Below are 11,319 nucleotides of genomic sequence, written 5' to 3'. Positions count from 1 at the left end.
TCAGCAAAGAAGATGGACTTTCTGACTGATCACTTTCTTTCATGGTTCAAAACAAAGAGCTGGACCTTCAGTAGCAAAATCATCTTCATGCATGACACTGAATACTGTAAGGATACCACTGTGTGATTGGCTGCTATGAGCATAAAAGAGGAGAAACTCATGGTGAGGTCATCATCCTCCTCTGACCTCTGACCCTATCGAGAACCTTTGGAGTTTCCTCAAGCAGAAGATCTGAGTCTGGGATCCAGTTCATATCAACACAGCAGCTCTGGGAAGGTTTTCTGACATCCTGCAAAGAAATTCAAGCAGAAACTTTCTACAAACTCACAAGTTCAATGGATGCAAGAATTGAGACGGTTATATTAACGAAGGTCCTATGTTAACATGTAACTGTCTGTTAAGATGTTTTTGATTGAAATAGTTTTTGATTTTAGTACTTGATGCTGCACATTCAAAGAATAACTGTTTGGAGTTCTTTATAATCCATACAATGTTTAGAAAATTCTGTTCTCAGTATTCATTTGAAGATTACACTGACCATCATTTGCATCGACCATTTAGAAAAATCTGAGTAAATATCACTTGCGTAATCATTTGGAACATGGAGCAAATACCCCGTTTTTACTTGCTGTCAGATCAACACCAAAATATGCACTATTATTGTCTAATTGAAATTCATACGTTCCTCGAACATCTCCAATGGGTGCTTTCTTTAAATCTGCAGATGTGAAACAGAAAACAAAGAGGGTAAAGGCTCAGTCCGCAGCGTGAGCGCAAACGGCCTAATGGCTCGTAACACGTGTCCTGACGTCCCTGATTGCGCTGCAGCGACACGTTATCTGTCGCCACCGTGTTTGGGGGGGGGGAGACATTACGACGAGGCGTTAAAATGATGGAAGGCCTCCGTTGAAAAATAAAAAAAAAAAGAAGAAGAAAAAACCCCCAACACAACATCAGAAGGTAGACAGAGAAAATAATGAAAAATGAAACCCATACTCACCTGCAGATATCTTGGAACAATGCTGACAAATGGCAGCGACGGCCCGGCTGTGCTGTTTTCATCAGATCACATCGTCTATCTCACAGCGGCACCTGTCTCAGCCACCCCATCAAATCTCAGCAGCCCGCTGTCCTTGAGGCGAGCAGGCAGCAGCCAAATTATTTTCAGACTGGTTACTTCAAGGTGAAACAGCGACTGAGGTCTCAATTATTTCTCCGTGGCATATTCAGGACTGGAGCGGGAGAATTGGAAATGGAACGGCGTGATGGAACCGAACGGCCCCCAAACCTCCTCACCTATTTTCACTTGGCAATAATTGCCCAGATCACCTTGGTAATACATCTGCCTAGAAACAATGTGTTGTCCTGTAAAGGCGAACACAAACGATCTGTTGGGGATAGAGTTGATTTTGGCGATATAGAAAAAAAAAAACAAGGATTTAACGGCAGACGGTTTGGCTTTGAGTTTTCTTTATTGTTTCATTTTGTTGAATCGGGAGTTCATGACTCTTTCATGCGGTCTTTAAATAAATCAAAAGCCTACATCGGGTCACCTGCAGAGCCTGCCTGGCTGCGGCATATGGCCCGGGCCAAATTCGGCCTGGACAGATCGTCCTCTTGGACGCCGGCCCGGGTCGCGCCTGACGACCCCCGGGGTCCGGCCAGAAACCATAAACCGATGACGACGCAGCCAACGCCATGCGAGTGAAGGCGGATGAGGTTGAATCAGGTTGGTCGTTTTGTTTGTTTGTTTGTTTTTGTTTTTTTACTTAAAAAACACCTCTATGAATGAAATCAGGAGTCTGGACAGAATGCTGTGAATTTACTACAAATGGAAAAATCAAGTTATTTTAATGTTTTTTTTTGTTGTTGTTACAACCACAAACTGCAGTTGATGTTTTTTTTGTTTGTTTTTTTTTTTACATTTCATGTAATAAAGCAACAAAACCTGCAAAACGTTTTCAACAGATTTTTTTTCTTTTTACAGATGAAAATCTGAAACGTGCGGGTCCGTTTGTGTTTGACCAGCCCGAGTCCAAACCACTTTCCAGCTGTGTTTCCGTAGCCCGATAATACAGAGCGGCTGAGTCCCGGCGCACCGTAATGTGTTGAAGGAGTCTCCAGGTTCGCAGTCAGATTTGGGCCTGAACTGCACATGTTCTGTGGACCGAACCGTTTTATCCGGACTTGCGTGTCCGGGTTTATTGTCCTTTCGAAAGACGAACCTTCACCTTTGGCCATTACCAGGTCATTGTTCGGGATTCTTTCTTCATCTGCTGCCATCTTCTCGTTAACCCTTGCCAGGTTTCCACTCCCTGCCGAAGAGCAGCACGCGCCCAGCTTGATGCTGCTATTGCCATGGATACGGTGTGGAGAAAGTGCGTTGAAGATGTTAGTTTTCTGTCTGTTTCGTTTTGGTCATCTGCTTGTTCTCATCTGAGCGATCTCTCTCTCTCGCGAGCTTTTGAGACTTTTGTCCCACTCTGCCGTTGACGGCCGGTTTAGTGAAGAGCACGACTAACACTTTCCTATCAACAAACTCACTCACCTGAACTGTGGATCTCTTGTCTCTCCAAAGTCACCGCAGGTGATTTGGCTGCTTTCCCGATCAGCGCTCTTCTTGCCGGGCTTGACAGGTGGCTCAGGCGAACGGCCATGTCTTGATCGTGGCACACTCTTCCATTTTCAGATGATGGGTTGACCGTCGCCCAGTGACACGCGCCGACCTTGATGTTGGTTTATAGACAAACTTTTCCGCACTTTTTCTTTAATCAAGTTTTAGTTGGTTTGCTTAGAAAGTTTGGTTTGTCTGGGGAGGTGTGAATGCGAAACTCAATTTCTAGTTCACCTAAAAACCTGGACCTCTGCTCAGTTGAAGTGAACTCCGGGGACGGTTTAAATGAAAGTAGCCCAGAGACTGGGAATGCTGGGAATTATGGGTAAGTACAGCCAAAACTAGCAAGAGTCCAGCGCTAGGAGAAATGATCCATGGTGTTTTGCCAACTGCTGAAGAGAAATCCTGCAATCTGCTAAAATCTGATTGCCCTCCATTTTTGCTGTGCGAAGAAGGAAGTTGCGTCATTTCATTCAGTGGTTCTTGGTGCAGCGCCACCATAGGTGAGGAGGTGAACAGGCGTTCAGTGGTTTGGACAGTTTGACACAGTGCAGCGTTGAAGTGAACCGTACCAGCTGATACCGTAACCGAACGTTGCAATTTTGGTTCCCGATCTAATCGAGTCTCCCAGACTATCAGGTGTGAAAACGTCCTTAAGAAGCCACTAGTGGAGTCTTTGTAAGCAGTTTCACTGGATTTCATTTGAGAGATTAAAGTGGAACAACACACCAAAGTTGTCAGTTTCGTTGTAAAAAAAATGGCTAAAAGAATCTAATTGGATTCTTATCTGTCTAAATCCACACCACAATTACACATATTTCCTTTTTGACCAGAGTTGAAACATGTTGACGTCTGGTACAGACCTGACCTGCAAGCAAAACACGGTTCCACAAAGTCCACATGTGTGAAACCTGAAGTCTTTTTAAATCAGACACGTAAACATTTTTTGTAATTGAATTTGTGTGGAAAAGGAGTGTTTTGTCGTTCCAGCTGTGTTCCATCAGCTGTGCCATAAACACAGACCTGCTGCGCTCGTGCCTCATGTGCCGGCCCCCTTTAACCTTTAGATGCGGTCGGTGGGAGTCCGCTGCAATATAAACTGCCATGTCCAGTTTGTGGAACAATGCTTGCAAGAGGAATTCACTCGATAGCCCCCCAGCAGCCAAACAGGCCGCCGCTCGCTCCAGAACCAGAGGATGTTTCCACTTTAATTCAGAGTTTCACTGAAACATGACAGAGTTCTGTTTGCTTCCTGTGCGCCTCAGAGGTAAGAAACGACTCCGCACCATCTGAGGGTCTGATTCTCCTCTTCAACTAAACAGTCCTTTAAAATGCATGTGTAGAACCTTCAATCAACCCGAAAAAAGACTTTCTGCTTATGTTGGTCAGATTTTCAAAGCTCAACATGATAAGAGGGGGGCGGGGCGGCTGTGCAACTTTATTACATTTTCAGCGCAACATGTGGCATGTTGAAGTTATACTGAACGTTACTAGCAAGGGCGTTTCCAAGGTGAATGTGCAGAAAAAAAAAATTTCTGCAATTTTTTTTTTTTTCTCAACTTGCATTGTTTGACCATTGGTTATAGGCTAAAGAAAAAAAATTATGTGCATCCCTGACCTCAGGGGCTGCACTTATGACAAAGTCAGGCGTCATATGCTTTAGCAAAATTGAGGTTTCAGCTATAACACCTTTTGCTCTAACAGTGTACAAAAAACAAACAAATAAAACACCATTCCTAGCACGTATAGTTCTCCAAACTCTGTGACTTGTTACTTCAGTTGTCAAGTTATTTCTAGATTATATAAAACAAACACAATAAGTCAACATTTCCTAAACATTTTACTCTTCTTAACCCTCTCCAGGCAGGTGTTGCAGATTTGCAAGAACTTAGCCAGTCTTTGCAAGTAATTTGAGCCTGAGAGGGTTAACAGCTTAATGTCATTACAAATTAGTTTCATTTTGAGAAATCTGATGAAACCCTATATTTATAAAAGTCTCCTCATTTAATTAGATGCTAGTTTTGATTCAAGTTAATTAAAAAGACAACTCAGTGGCTCGGTGTTGAACTGTAGTCATTTTATATACATTTATATATATTCTACACTTTTTTCCTTTTTCAACACATGTGGTTTGTTTAATTTGAGCATTTAGTATGACTTACTATTGTACAGATGAAGTGAAAGACAGATGAAAGGATTCAGGGGAGTCACAATGAATGACAGAAGTGAGAAGAGAAAGAGTTAAGGACTTAAAGAAGGAACGAACCGAGGCCACAAGAAAGAAAAAAAATGACATCAGGGAACGAGAGGAAAGGAGGGAAGGCAGGGCGACGCACAAATGACGTAGCTAATATCAAAAAGTAAGAAAAATAAACGAGTGGAAGAATGAAAGGAAGCTTTGAAGGAGAGACAGGACACAAGAAAGAGTCTCCATTAGTCCTTTTTGTTTTCCACTCGCAGCATGCATGAGCATCACTAGAGACAGTCTAACAGAAAGAGAAGAATGTCAAATGTTCCCATGGAGTCCTAACAGAGTGCAGAAATGAAGTTGAACTGTCCACAAGGAATTTCTAATGTTGTGTCACTTTTCCTTTTATTTTTTTAAAGAACAGGCTGATTTGGTCGCGTTTAGCTGAGCCTTGTCCCAGAATCAAATTCTTATTTAAAGGAAAAAGCTATTTTCTCTAATTTTACTGAGTTAAATTATTAATATTCCCTAAACGTTTTCTAAAGACTGTGATCCGTTTCTAATGGTGGGTAATTAATGCTGAGAAGAAAAGCTGGGGAACTGCAATTTTCCCTGAAAACAAGTCATTTAGAGCTAAAACATATTATGGTAAATTACCTTTCTGTCTGAATATAATGAGCCGTTCAATCACAAATGAAAATCCAAACATCACTGGAAATTGTTCATTTGGTCAATGGCTCTCAAATCCTGCACCTGATAGGTGGACCAGGCTTCAGCTCGCCCTGAATTATCAAGGTCAAGTTAGTGTTTCGTTGAATTGTTTTTCAAAATGTTCCATATTGTGACCGAAAACTATATGGATTTTTTGTGGGACTTTGTTATAAAGCTCAACAAAAAAAAAAAATAAAATAAAATTGAATTGGAAAGTGAATTGATATTTAGTTATTTTTTCAGTTTTTTTTAATGTACCCGTCTAACTCTGACATCCAGGTTTTCTACATATTTTTATTTTCTCGCCTTGAGATTCTTCTTAGATTTTTGACAGTCCTGATCTGGAAAGAGTGTTTTAAGTTTCACAAATGATCTTATAAGGCACTACAGTCACATGTTAACATGCTGGATTTTAACAAAATAATCCAAATGTGGCATATCGTGAAATATTTAATTAATAATTTATGTTAGTATGCAACAAGGATTTATCCCAAAAATAAATTCCTCACTGAAATATATATATACATAAAAAATCAAAACCAGAACCACATGTTTTAAAAAAGTCCATAGATTGTTTAATACAACATACCATATTCTCAACAATTCAACATCAACAAAATTTTGTTAATTGAAAAAAAAAAAGAAAAAAAAAATCTGCATATTACCTTTATTGCACAGAACAATTTGAATGTATTTTTCCATAGACTTCTTTTTTAATATCTTTTTCTTTTGTAAAAAGTTGGCTTGGACTATACATGGTGGACATAGTCCAGGGTCGAAATAAAAAAACTAAGTAAGGGGGTAACAAAAATAAAGGAAAAAAACAAAAAAAAACTTGAACCCGCCCCAAACACCTTCAGATCACGTGAGACTAAAAAAAAAAAAAAAGAAGAAAAAAGGCTCGATACAGTAGCCACACTTTGAACAAAGAGCATTCATATTCAGCAAGAGGGAGAACCGTGAGCCACATCCAGTTTAGTTGAGTTTTTCTTTTCCTTTATGCAAAACGGATTACACCAAAGCTGCTTCAGATCGCTCCACGGGTGAAACCATCTGCGTCTGTCCACCCATCTGCATATTCCGTCCTCGCTGCCAGCCATCACCGTGACATTATCTGTAGTGTCATCCACCGTAGACGCCTGTATACCAACACACACTTGTAAAGCCCAGATGTCCGTCGTGTGCACTCAAAAAGTTAAGGCTTCGACCCTTCAATTTAAAATCCAGTACCGACCGGGGGAGCTCAAGGTGCTTGAGTTCTTCCGCTCCCTCGTGACGCGGAAAGCACATTTCCGGTGGAGAAGCAAACCTGTAAGTGATCCAAGAAGGTAACGATTCCATGGCTTAAATGGGGGGAAGGGAAAGAGAGGGGCACTTTCATGAATGAATCGTCAATTCTTTAAAAAAAAAAAAAAAAGAACAGAAACAAAACAAGAAAACAATTCATTATAAAAAACAAACTCCAGAGAAGTAACCAACAATGACGGAAATATTCTACAGCTTTAGGAGCACCACGACAAGTAGTTCTTATTTCTTGGAGTCAGGTAGAGGACAAAAGAATGGCGTCACGCGAACAGAGTCGAGCACAATGTGGAAAAAGGTTTGGGCACAAACTGCGCCAGTGTAAGAAGTTAATTTACCAATCAGACCTGCAGTGAATAAAAAAATAAAAGAAACTGGATTAGAAACACCGAAAAATAACTGGAATGAATCTCCTCAAACCTTTTAGCAAACACTGACCAGAAATTTGATGTTTCAAGTTTAGTTAAATCTGTAAATGCTTGATGAACACCCAGGACCAAGAGTTTACTGGTCTCTGGGCCACAGGACCAAACAAGATCATTCTTTTGAGATCGTAGCATAATTGTTGTGTTTAATATTACATTAAGCATCAATGGAAAAAAGGACGGTTGAGAATTGTGTATCAAAGTTTGTCATACATCAATAAAATTCAACTTTACAAAGGAAAGAACACCAGACTGGTTTTCTTCTCCTTTCTGTCTGTAAACATTGCATTTCTGAAACACAGCTACTCAAAATAAAATTCAGCAGTTTTTGCAATAAAGCACTACTAGGACTATAATTACAATTGTAATCCAAGGTCTTATAACCGAAGCCAATCGTTTATTGCAACGTCTTGGCTCTGCAACAGCAGTGGTCGTAATTAGATTGTGTTTTACTTTCCTATTATTATTTTTTACGGTTTTTGTAACTAGGAATTTCTGTTTGTATGTTTGTAGCAAAAGATTATCAGCACTGTGACACAATAAAAAAGACAAATGAAAAAGACTTTGTTTAAAACATTGTATGAACATTTTAAACAAAGATGTACCTGTATGTATGTGTGTGAGCTCGTTCATTCATTCAGCATCACAGAAAACAAGAAATGGAATGAACAGAAAAAAATAAAATGATATAAATATGATCTGGCCCCGTATTCTGACTGTTTGGAGAGCTTTCTTCTTCTTTAATAGTTTGTTTTTTCCCCAATCAATATCCGGAGGACTATGATCTTTGTATGATCAATCTGAATTTCAAATAATGCCCCGACAGGCTTTGTAGAAACCACCCTATCACTGGCTGTAGTTACGTTCCCTCTTGTTTTTTTTTCTTGATTTTTTTTTTGTTCTAAGTCAGGAACTGGTCTCTTGTCAAGTCCACCAGTTAGATGAAAAAAAAAAAGCAGTAATCTATGTTAACAGACCATAACCGACAGGTTTGCAAAGGAGTCTTCTCTAATTTGTCTGGTGCTGACGTCCAAAATCGAGAAACGATTTTAAATCATTTTCATATTGAACTTGCGAGGAGCATCCACTGTGGTGCTGCTCATCCCAGCGTCCGATTTGCGTGGGACATACTCGATCTCGATGTTGTGCTTTGTGTTGCCTTTACCTCTGCTCCAGAGGAACAGCAGTACCAGACAAAACAGGACGACACCAAGAAAAGAGATGAAACCCATTGTGGTTGCAATGATTAGTGTCTTTATGTCAAACGGGAAAGGGACATTGGGCTTTGTACCGTTAGCACGAGTCTCAGTGGGTTGGTTGGATATGAAAGCAAGACTGTTGTTAGGTTGATGGGGCCAGTCCGGTGAATAACTATGAATGTGTAGGTGAGCGAGAGAGGTGTCATTTCCCCCGGCGTTGCTGGCTATGCACACGTAGGTACCGTTATCTTGAATCTGGGCATAGCGCACCTCAAGGGTGCCATCTGGCAACACTGAGAGCCTTCCAATTGTCTTGGAGGTGATTAACTTTTTCTGAGGAGAAAGCCACATAATCACTGGAGCTGGATCTCCGTCTGCTTGGCAAGCAAAATGAACAATGGCTCCTTCGTCAACAAATTTCTGCTGGGCTTTACGATCCCTAATCCTGGACTTGCGACACGTGAAGTAATTTGGCTGCAGAACATCTGGGAAGTCCTTGAACTCTTTCCCTTGGACGAACTCGGGAGAGGCACAGGTGGGCTGCTGCTTGTTGAAGTTCAGTCTCCATCGCCTTCGGAAAACCCACAAGAGTCGGCAATCGCAGGCCAGGGGATTATCATACAAGGCCAGGGTTTCCAGGTTTCCAACCGAATGGAAAGCTGACTCCTCCAAAGTGGTAAGAGAGTTTCCAGACACATTTAGTATTTTCAGGTAGTTTAGTCCTCGGAAAGAGTAGGGCTCAATCATTGCTAGTCTCCCTCCAACCAGGTGAAACTCTTGTAGACGCAGAAGGTCATGCAGCTTATTTCCCTCTATGGTATGGATGGGGTTGTATGAAAGATTAAGAAATCGCAAATAAACCAAGTGTTGCAAAGCTACATAAGGGATCGTGGTCAGGTTGGTGTTGGCAATGGTCAGAGAGGTGAGATTTAATCCATACAAACAATTTGTGGTCATGGTATCCAGGTATGGCCAATTAGCTATTTCCAGCACTTTTAGTCGATACAGCCGTTTAAAAGAGTAATCCCGTATGGAATTGATGTTGAGGTGACGCAGCTTGAGAGTGATCAAACTATGGAGGTGGGTAAAAGCCTCTGTTGGCACAGAAGACAAGTTACACTTCTCAAGACTCAGGTGCTCGAGGCTGTTAAGGCCGTGAAAAGCACGGTGAGCGATGAAAACCAGATCGTTGTCACCCACCTCTAGAGAGCGAAGGTTGTACAAATCCTGGAACATATAGTCTAACAGGATGACAATCTTGTTCTCACTTATGTCCAGCTCAGTGAGATTGCTCAGGCCTGTAAATACACCCAACTGGATCAACTTGAGCTTGTTGCTGCGCAATCCCAATGTCCGTAAGCCATAAAGGTTATTGAATGCTCCGGGTTCAATTGTAGAGATAGTGTTTTCGCTGAGCTCCAGGTGTTCCAGGTTCGGAAAGTTGGCGAACTCATCTGGGTTAATCGTTCTGATGCGGTTCTTGCTGAGGTCCAGCAGTCTCGTTTCTGCCGGAATGCCCTCGGGAACGGTCATGAGCTTCTTACGATGGCACATCACTGAGCGCTCTGGAACGTTACACTCACAGCGGGATGGACACCCCGTGGTGGAGCCAGAAAGCACGGTGCCCAGCATCAGGATCAGAATGGGCTGCCAGCAAGCCACCAGGTAGCTGTGCCCAGTCGCTTCCCTGGCCACCATCTTATCGGTTACCTGGGCAGAAGCAGAGACATGGCAAATAGTTTATTAGACAATCAAACGTTAAAGATCTTAAAAACTTAATTACCACAGTGGGTACTTGAGTCTGAACAACAAAATACAAACACAGGTGCTTTATAGATTTGAACTCGTAGAGGTTTGAATTTAATTTAGGTTTTATCCATTGGCCTTGACATTTTTAGGTATTTGGTTTGTGCACCAATCATAGGAGCTAAGAGGATGTCCTTCTCATGTGACTCCAGTGAAGAGAACCGGACAGATAGTATGACAGCTATTACAATATTTATGAGTAGGCGTAAGATGAATACAGGCTTCAGTGAATTGACAGTTTTGGATTCTGTGCCTTGCAGAAGATTCAAAAGGCATTATAAAATGAAAGTCCTTCACAGACGTCAAAAAGAGGAAGTCACAATCTTAGCGAGAAATTCAAAGGTGCAATCATTCTGGGAATCTACATTAGCCTTGCTGTACCACCCCCATTGAGTCTGCAGTGCACTGCTGAGCATTATTTCCACAGATCGCCTTTCAGAAACTTAATCAGTTGATGCTATCCCTTAGACAAGAAGTGATAAGGCGCAGCTTCAGGTGGAATTAACTGCCTTCTTTTTAGTAATCCGCATTATGCTGTGTCACAGGAAAATATGCTGAGCATTTTTTTGTACCTAGTTCTAGTAAAAAAGTCTCTTTTTCTCCAGCCCATAGTGTTTCCTTGCTGAACCAGTCAAAAGACCAGAGGATTTAGCAGCAGCAAAGGCAAGAGGACTCAATCAAAGATCGATGGTGGCAAGTGTGATGTATGTGCTGTGGCTGAGAATGAGCTCATGCAGTCTTTTGGGATAAAATACAGACCAGTGCACCAGTGGGGGTACTGGATGGATAAAAATAAGCTTCTCGGGCAAAAAACAAGTCGTATTTATTTCTGGTGTTGGTGCTTCGTGGAACGGCATCAGTAAAAATCCATGATAACTGGATAATTTTAAAATTTGGTGATAAATTTAAACAACAGGGTTAGGGCCAGATACTATTAATATTTGTTTACGTTTCAGGATTTGTGCAAGTCAAACAGGTTAATGGGTATTTCCTCTTAACCCAACGAAGGATGTTTTGTGAGATTCAGTAAACCATAACAAACATATTAGAGAGAGATTGTAGGAAAGGGAAAAA

At 41.3% G+C, this 11,319-nt stretch overlaps 1 protein-coding gene across 4 annotated transcripts in view; it reads right to left on the bottom strand.

Annotated features, from left to right (window-relative positions):
- Positions 1–6,069: 6,069 nt before the first annotated feature.
- lingo1a (leucine rich repeat and Ig domain containing 1a) overlaps positions 6,070–11,319 on the bottom strand; it is a 135,396-nt gene continuing 130,146 nt past the window's right edge. For all 4 annotated transcript variants that reach the window (XM_055031324.1, XM_055031314.1, XM_055031306.1 and 1 more), the window contains one exon: positions 6,070–10,149. In XM_055031324.1, the coding sequence (XP_054887299.1) occupies positions 8,290–10,137 (1,848 nt within the window). In that variant the 5' untranslated portion in view covers positions 10,138–10,149 and the 3' untranslated portion in view covers positions 6,070–8,289. The remainder of the gene's footprint in view (positions 10,150–11,319) is intronic.

The sequence above is a fragment of the Poeciliopsis prolifica genome, unplaced genomic scaffold (assembly GCF_027474105.1).
Source record: "Poeciliopsis prolifica strain line A6 unplaced genomic scaffold, Auburn_PproV2 SCAFFOLD001, whole genome shotgun sequence".
Taxonomy (NCBI): Eukaryota; Metazoa; Chordata; class Actinopteri; order Cyprinodontiformes; family Poeciliidae; genus Poeciliopsis; species Poeciliopsis prolifica.
The sequence above is the reverse complement of the archived record's forward strand: the minus strand, read 5'-3'. Positions and strand labels throughout refer to the sequence as shown.